Source organism: Lissotriton helveticus, chromosome 3_1, assembly GCF_964261635.1.
Source record: "Lissotriton helveticus chromosome 3_1, aLisHel1.1, whole genome shotgun sequence".
In the NCBI taxonomy this organism is placed as follows: Eukaryota; Metazoa; Chordata; class Amphibia; order Caudata; family Salamandridae; genus Lissotriton; species Lissotriton helveticus.
The window spans coordinates 1,815,133,155-1,815,153,838 of record NC_136061.1 but is presented as its reverse complement, the minus strand read 5'-3'; the positions used below and the strand labels follow the sequence as shown (position 1 = coordinate 1,815,153,838).

The following is a 20,684-nucleotide window of genomic DNA, read 5'->3' as shown; positions in this document are numbered from 1 at the left end:
GGGCCTGGGCTGCCTACTTTCATCTCAGTAATCAGACCCTGTGGTGAGTTCTGCCACGGCAAGTGCTGCTGTGCTGCTCCCTAAAGTATACAGAAAAGCACCATGAGCTACTTGTTGCATCGATGACTTGCTCCCTTGTAGATTGTTCTACTACCACACATGCTGATGCGTTACCGCCATCACTGACCTGTTTTTCAATAGAGCGGGATCTCCAGATGGCAGCTTCTCCGTTTCTATAGCCATTGATGACCCAGCCATAGACCAAACCTGCACCTGAATTCTTATTCTCATGTTATATTATGTTAGTTGATTGCAATTACGGCAAATTTAACAATCAGCCCATTATCACAGGATATTGAGCTGACACCAGACTCGAACACTGATTCCCAGATCACCCGTCGGCAGCTAGCTAGCCTTTCTCTAGCCACGTTGCTGGGTGCAGTACCCTATGAGGCCAAAAGAGGTGCCAAGGGACACCTAGTGAAAGCCTGTGGTAGTGCACCCTCACAACACTGCTTGTTTTTTCTTCTTCCTCGGAAAACCCACTTTTTGTTCCCTAAGTGATTTCAGCCACTTGTAATTATACCTTTGGGGATCTCTCAATGGGGCTCTGTTACTCGATGTGCATCGGCACCAAAAGTGGTGTGAGTGGTCAAAAAATTCTTGGGCGACCACTGTGGTGTGTTTTATCAGCGCACACCCTAAAGTGCGCTGTGTATGTGGTGGATCAGCATACTTACAGATCCGGTCTGTAAGTATGCTGACGTGTGACGGGATCTATGCATCCAGACACTCTCAAAGTTAAAATACTTTGTGTACCAGATCTGTAAGTATGCTGATCCACCACATACACAGCGAACTTTAGGGTGTGCGCTGATAAAACACACCACAGTGTTTCGCCCAAGAATTTTTTGACCACTCACACCACTTTTGGTCCTGAAGAAAGCCTCACGACTACCGTAGAAGGCTGAAACTAGTCGACCTACACCTCGCATAGGGATATAGAGGCACATCTTTACCTCATATATATCCCGCCTATGTGTTTTTTACCCATGCCATAGGACCCTTCAATTAAAACTTTTATAAGGGCATTTCCTATAGGCATTTTTTTATATATAAACTCACTTCACATAGCACTTCGCTTTCACCCAATATCCTGCTCCGCTGTAAACAGGCGTTGAAGCACAGCTGGATTACACTCGGTAATCCAGCTGGGCCCCGATGATGAAGCATGCCACCTACCAGGTAGGTGGGTGAGGGGTTTCTAAAAACAACGACCTGTTGTTAGCATCCAGCGATCAGGTGACGGAGGATCATCCCAGACCTTTTACCTGCTGCAGGACTTGTCCATGTTGTTCTAAAAATCACTACCATTGATGACAGAGTAATGTGGGTGCTACTTTGCCCAAATTTAAAGGGATCCGTGTTACCACCCTGATTCATGGGGGCATGCTGTCACTGTTGTGAATTCTGAGGGATGTTTCTTACTGTTTCTGATTCCTGTAGGGCAGTGTGTCACTGCCCTGCGATTCTTGAGCATCTTTCACTGTCCCTATTCTGGGGTGGGTCTGGTTATTGTTTGTATTCCTTCTTTGCTTCCTCTCACCCACTCTACTTTACCTTACAGGTATATGGCTGCAGGTCCTGGAGGCGATCGGGGTTCTCGCTGTCATCTCCAATGGGCTGGTGATTGCTATCACCTCTGATTTCATCCCAAGAATCATTTACAAATACTTCTATGGGCCCTGCGCGTCCAGCAACACCTCTGACATTGAGTAAGTGACTCAGTGTACTCAACCTTCTCTACTCGTTCACCATTTATCTCCAACCTCTTGACCTGACTTCTAAGCTTACTTCCAGTACCGTGTTTGTAACATTCAAGGGCCCCGTTATGACTCCTCTGCCCCACACTGATCACTGTATGTCCACTTCCTGACCTTCCCAAGCCCAAAATCTGACCTCCGCAAGTCCCCCGTAGACCTCCCTATGTACAAAACCCGATCTTTTATACCCGCAGGCTGCCCTCCGAATACGGTCTAAAGGACTTGCCTATAATTCAGGCCTGGCCTTCGTTAAATCCTTAGTCTGACCTCTCTGTAACATCAGTCTGACCTCATTTTCTGCTCTGCCCAAACCTACCTATGTATGTTGTACGTGTGTATCATGCTTATACATTGAGCTTGGCCCTTACTCCTCCAGTGTGTCCAGCCTCAGGCTAGTGACACCCTGTAGTGTTGGTAAGACTAGGGCCGGCCCAGAACAAACCAGGATCCAGACTGCCTCAGATGACCTAGGTAAACCAATGCACCACTATCTGAAGACAAAATGGATGCAACAACGTCTCTCTAATGGATGCTTCGACCTGCAACTCCTCATCTGTTGAATAGCCCCAGGTGCCAGACTACATCTGGAAACTTTTCATAGGTCTCCAGTGCTGGGAGGGAGCGCCGGCTCCATCTAGGTGCCAGAAATTATGCCAGCATGATATAATTTAAACCATATATTGCCCACCCTGGTGCATTGATGTCCGTTCCCTTTTTTCTGTACCCTTGCAGTGCAGATCCGGAGCTTGCTTCCTTTGCATTCTCTCGAAGACATTTGGAAAAATAGATATTAACTCTTTAATATCTATTTTTCCAAATGTCGTTTAACAAAGTGCATTGCTAGAGATGTCCCCTCCCAGAAAGTCCGGTTTTAAGCCCCGATTAAATCTGTTACTGACCCTCATGAGGGATATCTTTGGTGTTTGGTTCCAGACATGATGCCAGGTGTGTGCACAGTTACTAAGGCCTATGACCATCCTTCAGATCTGGGAGGCAGGAGGGACCAGTGATAAAACTTCAGGTAGATAGAGTATCCACCAGAAAGATTGTTACAGAAAGTACGTAGCTTTTTCTCCAATGCCTGGGAGAGTGATGGGGGCCTTTAACTCCACCATTCAAAGACGACCAAAGTAGTAATGTCTGTCTTACTTATAGATGTCCCCTTCTTTTTCCTGGACTATAACAAGTCCATACACCAACATAAAAAGTGAAGTATAGAGTATACTACCCTCTGAGACATGTACAGGGCAGTAGGTAAGGGTACACTATCGTCATGCGCTTTCAGGTGCAGAACCAAACTCATCAGTTCCTTCAAACATTGCTTGACACCAGTATCTCATGCCATCAGTCCCATGAATATAGAAGTATGATCTGGCGACTCAAAGGCACTATCCAATATCAAATTGTTTGGCCAGCCAGCTAATCTTGCTGTGCATTTTTAATAGCTGCATGGTAGTATGGTACGCCTGTGAAAATTACCAAACACCTGGTCCTCTCTTAATGGGACATCATGAGTTTGTCAAATCTTGATTGACTCCTCTAAATGACTTTGTTTGATGTGACCCAAACCCAGACGGTTTCTCTATTACGAGGTGTATCCAACACGTAGCTAGAGATTTAAGTATAGCTGACGTCCATTACCCTTAGCACATTTTTGTGTTTTCATCTGAAGACAGTACCACCATGCATTCTTGATAGCAAAATGTGGTGGCCACAATGAACTGCTGTCTAAAAATGTGCTTAATTGGCTTCTCAGTTACTGTCAAACATTTGCCATAAACGTCATAATGCGGTCACCAAGCGACAGTCTAAATCCCCATCCTAGCCTGAAAGCTTCCCAAAATTCAATCATCTGTTACCAAATCTTTCTGTAATTAAGATTTCTTTCAGTCTCTTGTTAATGAGTGAAAGGGTAGAGATACCTTCAAGGGATTTTGATTGTAGAATTTAAATAATTTAGTGATTTAATCTAAGACCCACATAAATGATAGTCAAAAAATAAATTCCACGATTTTTGGTTAGTAAATCAATTTCGATTTAGTCACACTAACAAACGTAAAAAACAGAAAAAACAAGGGCGTATGTAAAAAATATATTTTATATGTATTCTTAGTCATATATAGGGTACTGAGGGTATATCAACAGAAATACAAGAAGTGCATATAGAAGAAATTAAACAACTTCATTGTAAACGTTGTAAACGCTATCCTTCTATATACAGAATTGATGGTTAAATTCGAAGAAGAAAGAGCGTAGGTCGACGTTTCGGTCTCTATAAATAAATTGCCGAGACCATCTTCAGGACAGAGAGTATATACAAGATGACCCCTGTATAGTGTGTAGCAGATAATTGTCCAATCAGAGAGACAGATGTCCAAAAGATCCTTTGGGCGAAATACCAGGCAATGCTGATGAATAGACATGCACGACTGTCCTCGTGAGCTATTGAGTCACAAGGATGGATTCTTGAATAATTACTATCAGGAACCAGATAATGAAATCCGTCGCTCACTTTTGAGAAGCGGACGAATTTCATTATCTGGTTCCTGACTAAGGAGGTGAAACAAGTGCGGATTGATTTTTTAAGAAACGTGACAGACGTACGTTTTAGCACTGCAGGCATAAATTTGACGATAAGAATTAGACCATCGACACGATTTTTAAATTTAAATTTAACCATCAATTCTATATATAGAAGGATAGCGTTTACAACGTTTACAATGAACTTGTTTCATTTCTGATATATGCACTTCTTGTATTTCTGTTGATATACCCTCAGTACCCTATATATGGCTAAGAATACATATAAAATATATTTTTTACATACACCCTTGTTTTTTTCATTTTTTTCTGTTTTTTACGCTTGGATCACTTAGTGTGACTAAATCGAAATTGATTTACTAACCAAAAATTGTTGAATTTATTTTTTGACTATCATTTATGTGGGTCTTAGATTAAATCACTAAATTATTTAAAATCTACAATCAAAATCCCTTGAAGGTATCTCTACCCTTTCATTCCTTTGCCCAAACCCTCAAGGGTATATTGGGTTGCTCATTGTGCCATATATCTTGTTAATGAGGTCTGCTCTTATTGTGTGTGGTCTATCTCCACTCTCTAATCACTTTGATATCCAGGATGGCCATCAGTGGATACTGAGAGACTAATCTCGAGACATTCTCAAAAATCTTAACAAGCATTGGCAAAGCCAATTGGTCTTACCTATGGACGAGCTACTGGCTATGACAATGTGTTTTAGCAATGTTGTACACCAGAGTGGCTTCTGTTCAGCATGGCTAAAAGTTAGTAGGGTAAAGGAGAGAGGTGTGGAGTGGAGTGTCGTAAAGTGGAGTAGAGTGGAGTGTTATGGAGTGGTGTAGCGAGGCATACAGGGAAGTTGAGTGGCGTAGAGAGGTGGAGTGAAATGGAGTGTCATGGAGTAGCGTACAGTGTTAGAGTAGAGTGTTTTTGAGTGTAAGGGCGTAGAGTTGAGTGGTATCAAGCGGAGCACAGTGTCAGAGTTGAGTATAGGGTCATAGAGTGGAGTGGCATAATGTCCCTTGGAGTGGTGTAGAATGGAGTGGTGTAGAGGGTGTTGCATAGAGTGGAATAGAGTGTTGTAGAGTAGAGTGGCGTTACCCTCTTCCACCCTGTGCTCTCTTGCACATGTGTGTGAGAACTTGTGTGTATGGGTGTGCACACACAAATGTGCACTCTCTCACCCTCTTCCATCCTGTGCTCTCCTCACACGTGTGTGAGTACTTGCGTGCATGGGTGTGCACACACAGATGCACTCTCTCTCACCCTCTTCCACCCTGTGCTCTCTTGCACATGTGTGTGAGGACTTGTGTGCATGGGTGTACACACACAAAGGCGCACTCTCTCACCCTTTTCCACCCTGTGCTATCTTGCACACGTGTGAGTACTTGTACACATGGGTGTGCACACAGAAATGCGCGCTCTCTCACCCGCTTTCACCCTGTGCTCTCTTGCACAAGTGTGTGAGTGCTTGTGTGCAAGGGTGTACACACAAAAATGCACACTCTCTCTCACCCTCTTCCACCCTGTGCTCTCTTGCACATGTGTGTGATTGCTTGTGTGCATGGGTGTGCACACACAAACACACACTCTCTTTCACGCTCTTCCACTCTGTGCACTCTTGCACACGTGTGTGAGTGCTTGTGTGCATGGGTGTGCACACACAAACACACACTCTCACGCTCTTCCACCCTGTGCACTCTTGCACACGTGTGTGAGTGCTTGTGTGCATGGGTGTGCACACACAAACACACTCTCTCTTTCACGCTCTTCCACTCTGTGCACTCTTGCACACGTTTGTGAGTGCTTGTGTGCATGGGTGTGCACACACAAACACACACTCTCACGCTCTTCCACCCTCCTCCACCCTGTATTCTCTTGCACAGTGGTAGAGGGGAGGGATTTGTAATAAGCGCAGAGCCTCGCGCAGCAGGTATTCAGTCCTACGACCGTGTGTTTATCGGCTGTGTTCTCTCTTCTCTTCCCTGCAGCTGTTTGACTGGTTACATTAACAACAGCCTGTCAGTATTCCAGACCAGGGACTTCAAGGGTGACAGCGAGCTCTCCAGTGTGAACGTCTCCCATTGCAGGTACAGTATGGACCCCTCATCGCTGCCTGGGAAGCTTCCGTTCGTGGCTTGCCCTGCACCCCAAGCAAGCAGGTGCCATCGGCAAGCATTATGGTCTAGTGGTTAGGCTGGGTTGTTTAAAAGTCAGCAGATTTGAGGTCAGTTCGTAACTAGGTACTTGGTTCATTGGGAAGTTCAGTGCCACGATATCTTCCTTTCAAACTGGCATGAACAGCTGTTCTAAGGGTTGGTTACTGTGGTAAAGAAGTGGTTATTCCCTCTCCTGTGTTTGGTCCGGTCCTCCCATTGGGTCTCAATGTTAGGAGTTTATTTATTTTTTCATTCATACCTTATAACCTGCCTCTTTTTTTCTGGCTTATCTTCCTAGTGCGCAGAATTTTGAAAAACCCAGAGCTGAGGTTTTTCCTTGCTCACACTCCCAACATTAAATTGGCGAGTGCGGAAAATCCTACTCCAGACCAACTCCCAGCGAGATTTCTCAACATGGGCGTTCGTGGATGGTCGCAACCGCTCGCGTTGAGAAAACATCCGTTCGCATTGAAGAAGTTGCTGCTCAAGTAGAACATTTACTCGAGCGGCAGAAAGAAGGAGCGTCCTCTTGCACTGCACATGATGCCGATAATGCAAATTTTCTATCGCAGGACAAACACCCGGAGCTAAAAATCAGTGCGAACGGCGCAACCTAACGACCAACACCGCTTGTGGGACACTGCGTAGTATGGCAGAGGTTCCACATAGGGGAGGACCTCTGCCCAGCCCTACTGTTTATTGAACACTACTTTCTGTGGCTTTGTCCGCCTGTCTTCTAAATTCATACTTCCTTCACCCACAGGTATCGTGATTACCGAAACGCTGATGACTATAACTTCTCTGTGCAGTTCTGGCACATCTTCGCGGCCCGCCTGGCATTTGTGATTGTGTTTGAGGTAAAGGCACACTTTTTGAAAGGCTGTCATGGGCAGTGGTGGCTGGTAATAAATGGGGTGGGGAGGTTGGGGGGAATTTAAAAACAAAAAAACACTTTCCCTTTCCCACAGCGGCATCTCTCTTCTCCGCTTCTCTGCTCTGAAAGAAGCTGCAGGAAGAACCCAGCACACAGGCTCCATTGAGCCAATCACAACGTTGCAATGCTGCATTGTGATTGGTCTGAGCGCTGTGAATCGGTACTCAAATTACGACAGGAAACCTGTGCATACTCCCCCCAGGCTGTCCGTTACAGCCTGGTGGGGAATATGCAAAGTGAGCATGGCTGCTTGGCCGTCCGAAAACGGCCAGCCAAGCAGTCATGCGCACTTAGTGTGCACAGTATTCTCCTCTTCCCAGCCCTGAGGCCCCAGCCCTGCCCAGCCCGCAGAAACTAAACATAAAACCATAATAACCTTATTATCATTTTATTTTTTTCTCTTTTCACTGCTCTATAAGCAGTGGGGCAACGCTGCTCCGCCTTAGAAGAGGAGACGCCACTGGTCATGGGATTGACAGATTTATTTCAACCGATGCTATGTTACTCTTAGTCTGCCTTCAGGCCCTGTGCTATTGCTGTAATATGACTTTGGGATGTACTTCTGCATTGGTAACTGCCTCAGCAGTTGGCCCATCCATTTCCTATCTGAGTTCGGGGTCCATCTGAATAATGCGTCATTTGTTCTGGCCTTGGAATTGTGCGATGGAAGAAGCCCCCCATGTCTGATAAGTAAATGCTATAACGCACTTTCCCGCTTTTTTTCAGCACGTGGTTGTTTGCATTAAGTTTATTGCTGCTTGGTTTGTGCCGGATATCCCCCAGTCTGTAAAAAACACAGCCCTGGAAACGAAGCACCAGGAATTACTGGAAGAACTCAGGTGAGTGCCATGGGGGGAACAGCCGACGAGCGTCCTCTCGAGGGGACAGGGGATTTGAATTTGAATTTTAAAATATTTCTTAAGCGCACTTTTACCGGGACGGTTTCATGGCGCTGGATAGCAGTGTATCGGTGGAGGCCAAGGCAAAGAACTAGGGTGCTACAGATCTGGAAAACAAAAACGTCTTGAGTAGTTTACGGAATTCCAGATAGGACGATGAGGTCCTGATTGCAAAAGGAAGCGAGTTCCAAAACGATGGAGCCAGCACCGCAAATCTGGCCCCTCCGGACTTCTGCTTCCTAAAACGGGGGACTGACAGGAGAGCGTGATGAGAGGAGCGGAGCTCTCTGGTCGGGAGGTAGGATACAATAGCTTCACAGAGGAAAGCGGGGGCAGTCCCGGCCCTAGCCTGATACGTGATGCAGCCCAGTTTAAATAGGGCCCTCTCCCTCACCGGAAGCCAATGCAGAGACTGCAACAGAGGGGTCACATGGTTGGATTTAGAGAGACCATAAATCAGGCGGGCCGCCTGATTTTGTATCGATTGAAGCCGGCGGATCAGGTAGGCCGGGGCACCATTGTAGATCACATTCCCATAGTCAAGGCGCGATTGCACCATGGCCATGAGGATGAGCTTGAGTGCGGTAACAGAAAAAAAACGGGCGACCTTACGAATGGTGCGGAGGGAAAAAAAACAAGCCGACACCACTGAGTTTATCTGTGCATGAAGAGTGAGCTGGGGGTTGATGAAAATGCCCAGGGTTTTAACTTTGGGAACAGGGAGGGGAGGGGGGCCAAGGGAAAGGGGCCAAAAAGCGGGGGACCAGGGACTGCAGCCACCACCCGTCAAGACCAATTCGGTCTTGTCGGGGTTTAATTTAAGGTGGTTGCAGTTCATCCATCCTTGAATGAAAAGCATAACTCTTTGGAAGTTCAGGGCAGAGGTGGGGGAGCAGGAAAGGTTAAAGATGAGTTGGAGGTCGTCGGCGTAGTTGAACACCGAGACCTCCATCTGCTGTAAAGAAAAAATAAGGGGTGAGATGTATAAATTAAACAACAAAGGAGACAAGGAGGAACCCTGGGGAACACCGCAGGTCACTCTCCGGGGTGGAGCAGCGAAGTTGGCTAGATGGACGGCCTGCTCTCTGTCTGTTAAAAAAGAGCGAAGCCAGGTCAGGGCCATGCCCTCGATGCCCGCCGCTTCGACACAGGACAACAGAATGCCATGGTCCACCGTGTCGAATGCGGCGGACAGATCTAATAGGACCAGGGCCTGGGGGCGGCCGATGTCAATGCCTTCCCTCAGTTTGTCCATCACCGACACAACTACCTTCTTGGTAGAGTGCAGTGGGCGAAAGCCCGCCTGGCGGGGAGAGAGGCGACCAGTCGATTCCACGAAGGAACTCAGGGTCCTGGTGACATGGGCCTCTGAGACCTTAGCCAGATAGGGAAGGAGGGAGATGGGACGGTAGTTAGCAGGCAGGGAGGGATCGGTGCCTGCCTTTTTCAGAATTGGAATGATGACTGCCGATTTGTGAGCATGGGGGACAGTGCCAGTTGTAAGGGAGTGATTAATTAAAGTAAGTGGAGGGGAGCAACAATTGGAAAAAAACTCTTTCAGGGCAAATGCAGGACCAATGTCCTGGGGGGAGCCCGATTTTACCTGGGCCAGTAGTGGAAGGAGAGTATCTCGTGTCAAAAGGGGGAACTGGGTAAGGGGTAAGACAGAGGAAAGGGAGTGAGCAGCAAGTGGTACCGGGAGTGATGAAGGGATATTGGCCTTAATGAGGGCTACCTTCTCGATAAAGAAGGAAGTAAGGGAGTTACAGAGGGTTTGGGATGGGGGAATTTTAGAAGTAGCCCTGTCAGAGGCAGCGAGCTCATGGACTGTGGCGAATATTTCTTTGGATTGGTTCTCTGCTGCCAGGATTCTGCCGGAAAAGTACTCAGCTTTAGCTTTTAATATATCCCTTTTATATTCGTTGAGTACCGAACAGTAGCTTATTTTAAGAGAGGGGCAGTAGGAGCGCCGCCACGCTCGTTCGGCTCTGCGTGACTCTGCGGGATCTACTTTTAACTGGAGTGGAGGGTCGCTCTCGTGTAATTCACCAGGCCTTTTACTCGCCCATGTATCCTGGCTGTCAGTAGGCAGAGCGTGTACTGTAACAAAGACAGTAACAGCCACACATGAACAAGGTTTAACATAGAATGAGGATACATAACTAATCACTCTCATGGGGTTACAGGTTCCTAAGATTTTGGGGATGTAGCTCAAAGAAGAATTGTGTGAAATATCCCTAGCGCTACCAAGAGGAAACCCAAAAGGAAATACAAGAGCTATGGATCCAGCAGCAGGAACCTGCAACAGAAAATAGAAACACAGACAGTAACAGCCACACATGAACAAGGTTTAACATAGAATGAGTATGCATAACTACTCACTCTCATAAGGTTACAGGTTCCTAAGGCTCTAGTAAACTAGATAGAGGGACAGCACTACTCTTAACTGCACATATATGGGAATGAGTGAACCATATTACATTGCCAAGTAAAACTATTTGAAGGAAGTGGCTTTCACGGAAACTTAAATCAGCGTGTGATTTGAGACTACCACACTGCCCTTGAGGAAGAATTGTTCCAGTGCGACAATGCCTGAATATGCCCAAAGCCCTGTCCAGCCAGTTCACATGATTTGAACCGAGCTGCTAAGTCCCAGAGCAATTACAAATGTGAGGAAGCCATTACCCCCAAACCGCAAATCCCTGCACTGTTCCTCCAGATGCAGACTGAGTTGACATCAATTTAACATCTTCGATTGTATTTCTGAGTTGTTTTTCATTTAAGATGTTTACTAGTTGGCATGGAACCCCTGAGAATGCCCGGATTCTTTCTCTTAAGACAGTGTTACGACTATATATTTACACTGGGCAAGTTGTAGAAACTAGTTCAGAGATAACTAGATGGGACCAAACTCGGATCCCTTTAATCTAATGGAAATTCGTGGTTCATTGAAGGGTGAGGAAGTTTGAGTTTTGAAGTTCTTGGCAGATCTTTATTATTATTATTATAAACTTTATTTCGGCCATTTTTGACCATAAAAGTCATGTACATACATAAAATCATCATTAAATATAACAATATAAAAAGAAAGGGAACAAGTGTTATGCGGGCATGGAATAGTTTTCACAGTTCATTCATGTTTTTTTTAAAAAGGACAATAATACGTTATGTTTCATTTCATGGGTTTAGAAGAGAATTAAAAAATATCACAAATGCAGGGATTGGATAGACATGTACATTTTTCCAACTCAGAGACAATGTCCTTGTTTTTTCCGGATTATAAAAACAGAATATAAAAATTTGCTTACGCTGAATACAATAAACTGGGTTGTGTTACTTTTCATGATCCTAAAAGCTATTAAACAGGACCTAGTCCCCAGGAGGTTACACATGGGTTTCAACCATTTCTTTCTCGGTTTCGCGTAAGCGCTACAAACAAAGAGCATGTGAACCTCATCCTCGGAGCAGACAGTTGAGCACATGGGGCAGCTAGTTATTTTATCAGACAAGGCCCCCAATCTTTTTTGTGCCCATCTTTCAGTATTGTAATTCAGCATAAGTGTCCCATATCTAAACTTTAGGAAGAGAGTTTTTGCAATAGGTGGCTCTATCTCGTCCAGGAATGGTTCAAAATAAGATTCATCTTTGAATAATAAAAAAGTCTGGACTGCAGAACCAACACTAACTCCATCCACTAGCTTCCCACTTATATGGTTCCAGAATGCACGCTTAACTACCATTTTAGAAAACGTAGGCATTTTATCTGGAGTCTCCCACATAGAATGTAGGTCCAAGAGTATAAGCCATTTTTTAATGTGCACTAGCCAGTGCAGGGAGTTAAAGGAATCAAGCCTCATCAGTTCTTGCAGGCCATGTCTATAGTCTATCAGTTCGGGTGTAGTCCAAAGCCTAACCCAGAATAGTAATGGCCTCAACATAGTTAGATGATCTGTTCTCCTAAAGTTTAAATCAAGTTGGAGTGGTAAAAGTGGTGTACTACTAGGAACCCTAACAGTAGAACGCATAAATTTATTGTCCATAACATGGAAACTATTCTTTGCCCATGGGCCCCATATTTCTGCTCCATATAGTACAGCAGATTGTATTTTAAATTTAAAAAGTTCTAAAACCGGGGTAACACTCTTGCTTGTACTGGAATTCATTTTGTTTAAGATTGGTTTGACATTTTGGGCATAAGTTATTTTGCTTTTCTCAATTTGGGGTTTCCAGCTTTGTTTGGAATCGAGTACAACACCCAAATAAGAAAAGTTATCCACAGTATCTAGTTTTTGGCTATTTAGGGTCAAAAACCCTCTATCTGGCATACTGGGATTTAGAAACATGCATTTCGTTTTATTTGCATTAATTTCCAGGCCCTTTGTCTGACAATAGCAGCTGAATGAGTTGAGGAGTGCCTGAAGACCCTTTTTTGTTTGGGATATGAGTATAGTGTCGTCTGCAAAAAGCAGCGCGGGCACCCTTACACCATTGAGCTGCGGTGAATCATTAACACAAGCATTTAAATAATCAGGGACATCGTTGATAAACAAGGAAAATAAAGTAGGGGCCAGAACACACCCCTGGCGAACCCCACGTTCAATGGGAATATTGCGGGTCAGCTCACCATTTGGACCCCACCTGACATTTGCAAAATTATCTGCATGTAACTCTACTATTTGTGCTAGGAGGCATCCCGGCAGCCCAAGATCTTGCAGTGTGTTCCAGAGTAATCTGCGTGGGACTAAATCAAAAGCAGCCCTCAGGTCAACAAAGGCTACATACAGATGACCTCTTTTCAACTGGACATATTTCCAAATCAAACAGCAAAAGCGAAAAATTTGGTCTGTTGTGCTTGTCTTGCTACGAAAGCCAGCCTGGAATTTGGAAATTATGTTCGTAGCTTCAAGCCAATCGTTGATTCTAAACAGAAGATGTTTGGCATACAGTTTTTGAAGTGTATCCATCAAACTGATTGGCCTGTAGTTAGAGGGTATCATTCTATCCCCCTTTTTAAATATTAGCACAACCTCCGCTGCCCGCCAGCTGTCAGGAAAGTTGCAATTTAAAGAAAGGGCGTTAAACAGACGATTCAGATAGGGGGCCCAGACTTCAACCTCATGTTTATAAAGATCCCCCGGTATTCTGTCTGGACCAGGGGCTTTAAAGTTTTTAAGATCGTTAATCGCCCTTACTGTCTCGTCCAGTGTAAAGTTGAGCGGTTCAACCGGCCGCGGGGACCTTTGGCTCCATTGGCTATCATTGTCATATTGTTTATAAAGGTTTGTAAAATGAGAAACCCAGGTCATTTCATCCAAGAATACATCTTTCACGACTCTCCCAGCATGACCACCATTGGCCACTAGTCTCCAGAAGCCAACGTTGTCATTGGTTTTTGCGGCAGATAACATGTCGGCCCAGATCGATTCCTCCCAAAGTTTTTTCGATGTTTCCAACGTACTTTTATATTCCAACCTTGCAACTTTTACTTCTTCTTTGGACTTGTTTTTAATAGCAAACAGTAGGTTTGTTTTGGCAGATCTACACGCGTGGCCGTACCATAACTTTCCATGGTTTGCCACCCTTTGATTTTGTTGCTTCTTTTTCGGCATTTTTGATAAAAGCATTTTTATTTCCGAAAAGAAGATTTTGTGTAGATCAATAAAATGTTCAAAGTGTTCCGGTAGGAAGGCATAGTCAACTACATGTTCAAATGTTTGATCAAAAAGAGAATAAACCAGTGATAAGGCTTTGCCATCTGCCAAGACACGTGGCCATCTCACCGCACGTCTGTTGTTGCTTATGTGGACGTCCTCACAAGTGGTGACTTCGGTGGATTCAATTGTAGTTGAAGTGATATCACTAACCATGCTCTTATTGATGTAAAGTTCCAAAGGGTAGTGATCACTTTCCCCCCTACTTACTACTTTCAAATCTATCATAAAATGCCATATACTGAGAGAAACAAGTACAAAGTCTAAGTTGCTTTTAGCTTTGGAAAAGGTTGGTTGTTTTTGGAGGTCAGATGGCAGTCGGCCATTGCCTGCTCTGAGGCCGTGATCTGCAGAAAGTCTTAAGAGTTGGCTGGCCAATGTCGAATATTTTACAGATTTAGTGGTCTCAAGCTGGGGGATATTATAGGCTGAGTCCTCATCTTCAAACACTTCAGAAATACCCTGAACAGGTTCAAAATTGCAGTTTAGGTCTCCTCCTAGAATGACCGGGGTGTCTACAATTACGTTTTTTAGCAGGAGCTCCAGGGCCTCAATTGTTGTTGATACCTTCGAGTGACTAGTTGGTCTATTATAGACATTCACAATGTACCAATCGTTGCCACACGATGGGGTTGCCCTTAGAGCTAAAATATCCGGGGAACCTGTATCCACAATTTCAACCTGCATGGCTAAGGTGATTTTTAGCCAGATTAATAGACCCCCTGATGGTCTTCCTCGGTCAGACTGAACTGCCTTAGTGCCAAAGGTTTTGTAACCTACCCGATGGGGAACCTCTAAGGCCCAAGTTTCTTGTAGTAGGCAAATATCACAGGTGTCAATGTAATTTGCCCACTCAGGATCTTTTAAGTTCTTATAAACACCTGCAATGTTCCATGATAGGAAAAGTAAACAAGGGTCAGTACTCTGGAAAGCAGGGGGGGGAATAACTACACACTGATTGCAGCTAGTGCCTGCTTGCAGTGATATTATGTCTTTCTCTGCATCCTTTATCTTTTCGCCAGCTGCGGTAGTTATACTCCTATCCCGACCACCCTCAGCTGCATAGCAGCATATCCTTCCAGCTCTATAAAGTGGTCCCTTTTTCTGTGGATCGGGATTATGGTTATGCATTCTACTCCTATTAAGGTGTTTATCATCATGAAAGTGTGCAACATTTTTTGGTTTAGGGTAGCCTTTGCCCAAACTACAAAAATCATCATATAACTCATGAATGCAGTTAGGCATTGTGGCAAGTCAATCCACTGCCTCTAGGCAGCTAAATCTGTTAAAAGTAGAGATGCCAGACCACATGTTGTAATCACCATGTCCACCCAAATTTGGAGCACCAGACCACATATTGTAATTTCCATACCTAACCAAATTTGGAGCATTATCTGAATAATGTTTAACAAGTTTCAAGTTTTGGCCGTGGTGGATAGGTCTTGGTGGAGGATAAAAAAATGATAAGGGTCTGGCTTCAATAGGGGGATTCATACCATACGACTTCCAATTGCAGATTTGCTCAGCACTCAGGGGTTCCTCAAAGGATATGACAATACAATCGCCCGTGATTGATTTTGGGGTTGGCCCTACCCATGGTACCCTCCTAACCATGAGAATCTTACTTTTCAGGTGGTTGGGAATAGGTTTATATTTGTTTAGCCAAAAAATCACTTTATTTTTTAGCGATTGGAAGTTTTCCTCGTATTGACTGTCCAGTTCTGGCACCCCTGTGAGAACGGCTACAAATGTACTAGCGTCTGGTGGCAAGTCTATGTACCCTCCTCTAAAATTGTTACGAGTATGGTTGGACTGGTGGTTTAAGTTATGGGAGGCATTAGCATTGATTTTGTCCGGCATGGATTGAATGCCTGCCGCACTAATGTAGGGATAGGTGGAAATATTAAGTTGAGGTTTATTTGAAATTGATGTATTCTGAATGGAAGAGTGGGAAGAAGAGGGAATTTGTGGTAAGGGAGAATTAGTATATGTTTGATTTTTCTGCATTGGTTTATTAATAGTAGTATTTACAGCTGAAGCCGTAAATATTGAGGGAGTTAAGTTTGGTTGGATTTTAGTGCTACTTGATTGAGTGGTATTTGTGTTATTCGCTATCCCTATCTTTTTTTTCTGCACATCTAATAGCTTAGTATATGGTTCTTTTGATGTGGTCAGGGCAAGGACCGGAACTTGCTGGGCGACTCTAGGCACTTCAGTACAATTAAGACTTATACTGGAAAGAGTGATAACACTTTTCTCAACTTCAAGAAGCTGGTTCTCAATTCCAGTTAACCTGATTTCTAATGGTTTAAGTAATGTCTTAAGTGTTTCCCATACTATTTTTAAAAATTCCTCTCTTCCACCATCTGATTCTACCATACCACAGGAGACTCTCTTTCCTTCGCTACCTAAGTGGTCAGACTTATCTAGGGAAATGAGCTCATCTGTACTAGTATTGGTGTTATCAGTATTTACTAAATCATGTACAGGGCTCACGGGTATTACAGCAGGCATCTTAGGAGTCCCACCCTTAATATTATGACTAAGGTTGATTTTTGCTTTTTTTCTAGCAAAAGCGGTAAGATGTTTACGCTTCCTTTTGTGCTTTGATGGAACTTTGCCTGGAGATTTTATGGAGGACTCTGTTTCAACTGGCAGCTGACTAGTAAGTACGGGACATGTAATTGGTATCGTCCCTGCTAATGAGTCACAGGACACCCCATCTGGAGGGACTTCGACTTTCTCCTTAGAAAGTATCAACTGAGATGAGCTTCCTGACTCGGCCCCAGCTGGAAGCTCATGAGATTCCTGGAGGGTGGGAGGAATTAGTTCTTCTGCTATCGAGTGTACTTCAGCTACGACTATGAGTGGTTTTGGACCAGAAATCCGCTCAGGGGTTTTAGATGTGGCAATGCTGCCTAGGGAAGATTTTTTCCTAAGCGCAAGTTCAGTTGAAAGCCTCCTAGCGCATTCGAGTTCGGTTGATACTCTATGCTGAAGTTTGGTAATTTCATTGTCAATAGAGAGGCTAGTCCTGGTGATGAAGTCATCTAGGGTGCCTGTGGCTTTTTTGGGGATCTTTGTAGCCTTACTCCTAGTTTCGCGTAAGGACATTATGGGGAAGAGAGCTTACAAACAATATATAAAATTATTCAAGTATAGTACTGTAACCCCAGACAAAAAAAACCAAGGGGAGTAGCCCGGTCCGGTCTCAATCGGTCTCTAACGGCCTAGAACGGCCCTGTCTTTGCCCAGTCTTAGCCCGGGCTGCGTCCCGCGCTGCGGGAGTGATCTGGTATTATGAGGCCTCAGGAGGGCGGGGGGCGGGCCAGCAGGGAGAGCGGACCGGAAGCTCTCCGTCGGTCTAGCAGGGACTTCTGGGAAATGAAGTCCCTGCACGCTCGCAGCCCCGCTGCAGCCACACGCCCAAGCCGCTTACCTCCTTACTGCCTCTGTGTTCCTTACTCGCAGCAGATGGTTTACTTCCCTCCACAAACGGGCGAAGGGGCACCCGCGCAGCGGGTGCGCCGAGAAGTGGGTGGATGACAGGAAAAGACTTGGTGAGTCGCTCTGGCTTGTTGCTGGCGCTAGTTTCCTCCGTGTAGCGCTTGACGTGGCAATACAATTCTGAACAATGTCCCACTCGCTTTTACTGATGGCAGGTGTTTTGAGGCCTCAGGAGGGCGGGGGGCGGGCCAGCAGGGAGAGCGGACCGGAAGCTCTCCGTCGGTCTAGCAGGGACTTCTGGGAAATGAAGTCCCTGCACGCTCGCAGCCCCGCTGCAGCCACACGCCCAAGCCGCTTACCTCCTTACTGCCTCTGTGTTCCTTACTCGCAGCAGATGGTTTACTTCCCTCCACAAACGGGCGAAGGGGCACCCGCGCAGCGGGTGCGCCGAGAAGTGGGTGGATGACAGGAAAAGACTTGGTGAGTCGCTCTGGCTTGTTGCTGGCGCTAGTTTCCTCCGTGTAGCGCTTGACGTGGCAATACAATTCGGAACAATGTCCCACTCGCTTTTACTGATGGCAGGTGTTTTGAGGCCTCAGGAGGGCGGGGGGCGGGCCAGCAGGGAGAGCGGACCGGAAGCTCTCCGTCGGTCTAGCAGGGACTTCTGGGAAATGAAGTCCCTGCACGCTCGCAGCCCCGCTGCAGCCACACGCCCAAGCCGCTTACCTCCTTACTGCCTCTGTGTTCCTTACTCGCAGCAGATGGTTTACTTCCCTCCACAAACGGGCGAAGGGGCACCCGCGCAGCGGGTGCGCCGAGAAGTGGGTGGATGACAGGAAAAGACTTGGTGAGTCGCTCTGGCTTGTTGCTGGCGCTAGTTTCCTCCGTGTAGCGCTTGACGTGGCAATACAATTCTGAACAATGTCCCACTCGCTTTTACTGATGGCAGGTGTTTTGAGGCCTCAGGAGGGCGGGGGGCGGGCCAGCAGGGAGAGCGGACCGGAAGCTCTCCGTCGGTCTAGCAGGGACTTCTGGGAAATGAAGTCCCTGCACGCTCGCAGCCCCGCTGCAGCCACACGCCCAAGCCGCTTACCTCCTTACTGCCTCTGTGTTCCTTACTCGCAGCAGATGGTTTACTTCCCTCCACAAACGGGCGAAGGGGCACCCGCGCAGCGGGTGCGCCGAGAAGTGGGTGGATGACAGGAAAAGACTTGGTGAGTCGCTCTGGCTTGTTGCTGGCGCTAGTTTCCTCCGTGTAGCGCTTGACGTGGCAATACAATTCTGAACAATGTCCCACTCGCTTTTACTGATGGCAGGTGTTTTGAGGCCTCAGGAGGGCGGGGGGCGGGCCAGCAGGGAGAGCGGACCGGAAGCTCTCCGTCGGTCTAGCAGGGACTTCTGGGAAATGAAGTCCCTGCACGCTCGCAGCCCCGCTGCAGCCACACGCCCAAGCCGCTTACCTCCTTACTGCCTCTGTGTTCCTTACTCGCAGCAGATGGTTTACTTCCCTCCACAAACGGGCGAAGGGGCACCCGCGCAGCGGGTGCGCCGAGAAGTGGGTGGATGACAGGAAAAGACTTGGTGAGTCGCTCTGGCTTGTTGCTGGCGCTAGTTTCCTCCGTGTAGCGCTTGACGTGGCAATACAATTCTGAACAATGTCCCCAGATCTTTAGAACATCTCATAGTTTTGGGAGAATTGAAGTACCATGTAAGTTCAGTTTGCCTAAGATCACAATATTCTATAAGTACTACTTCCCTTGAATTAAATTTAAGGAAAGATACAAATAGACAATCTGATTCAATTCTACATGTCACTTTTATCTTCATAGTATTACCTTTAAAAATAATTCATGGGGACATTATCTTTTAGCGTCAGATCTAAATATGAATGTGCGCTGGAACAGGTAAATCCTACAGTGAATTAGATCAACCATGAGCTCTTCTCTGGGAGGCTCAGCGTGCGTTTGACCCTGAATGAGACTGTGTGCAATGTAGTCATAAGGCTGAAGTGCCTGGGTAGGAAGACCTTTGTCACTTGTAGTCCTAGAGAGACTGCTTACCAACAGGTGGTACAAATCACCAAGGGGCATATGTAGGTAAACTCCATTTTGCGATTCCCAAATAGCGATTTTTAAGGAATCGCTATTTGAGAATAGCAAAATGGAATGTAGGTAAAAATTCGCAATTTTTTTGCGAATCTCTAACATTCCTTAATTGCGATTAGCAAATTGCGAATCGCAATTAAGTAATGAGTGTCCCATTCATTCCTATGGGCTAAGAGGCCTATAGGAATGAATCGGGATACATTCTCAAATTGCGATTTTCTATGAGAAAATCGCAATTTGAGAATCGCAATTCCAAGGATGCCAGGGTGTCCAAAGGACACCTGTTGCACCTCTGGAATGTGCCTTTAAGTACATGTGGCGCACAGACATGCCCTAAGGGCATGTCTGTGCGCCACATGGCACTTAGAATTTTTTCAAAAAATGCATTTTGAAAGGAAATCGGAAAATACCGTCTACTTGGAGTAGGTGGTATTTTGCGATTCCTTAAGCTAAAATCGCATTTTAAAATTCACTCCTACATAGCATTTAAGGAATCGCTAAATTGCGATTCCTTAAATGCTTGAGCAAAATAAGGAATCGCAATTTTTGCGATTCCTTATTTTACTAATGTGCACCTACATACCAAAGCACCGTTTGCAATTCGCAAACGCTGAAATTCGCCAAATTTCGGCGTTTGCGGATTGCATAACGCCTACCTACATATGCCACCAAATGAATGGGGCCAAGTTCCGAGAGGGGATATCCTGAGTGACTGAAGAATGACTATTTGATGCACATTGACACCGAGGTTTGTGGGAAGTGGAGTCAAATCACCGAAATGTTTGCAGCAGTCACCAGGGTCATACTGGCTATTGTAACACTTTGGCATTTTCACAGTGGGCTGCAGGCTCGGGGCTGCTTTCAGATCAGGTTGGGCCGATATGACCCAGTGTGGGGCTAGTTTGAACATCTTATGGCTTCTTTTAGTTTCCAGCCACAGAAGCAACATCAGTAGATGAGAAGGAAGGTGTGACGAAGCACATAGCAGCAGATCAAGGTCGATGCTGGCAATCTTGCAGCAGAGGCAGTGGCACAAGGAGCTGGAGGGTCCCACTGCACTAAAAACAG

General features: G+C 45.7%; 1 protein-coding gene across 4 annotated transcripts in view; it reads left to right on the top strand.

The window, feature by feature from the left end:
* Positions 1-20,684, top strand: part of ANO9 (anoctamin 9) — a 769,113-nt gene that overhangs the window by 710,742 nt on the left and 37,687 nt on the right. For all 4 annotated transcript variants that reach the window (XM_078682729.1, XM_078682726.1, XM_078682727.1 and 1 more), the window contains 4 exons: positions 1,628-1,775; positions 6,353-6,451; positions 7,284-7,377; positions 8,181-8,293. In XM_078682729.1, coding sequence (XP_078538855.1) covers positions 1,628-1,775; positions 6,353-6,451; positions 7,284-7,377; positions 8,181-8,293 — 454 coding nt within the window. The remainder of the gene's footprint in view (positions 1-1,627; positions 1,776-6,352; positions 6,452-7,283; positions 7,378-8,180; positions 8,294-20,684) is intronic.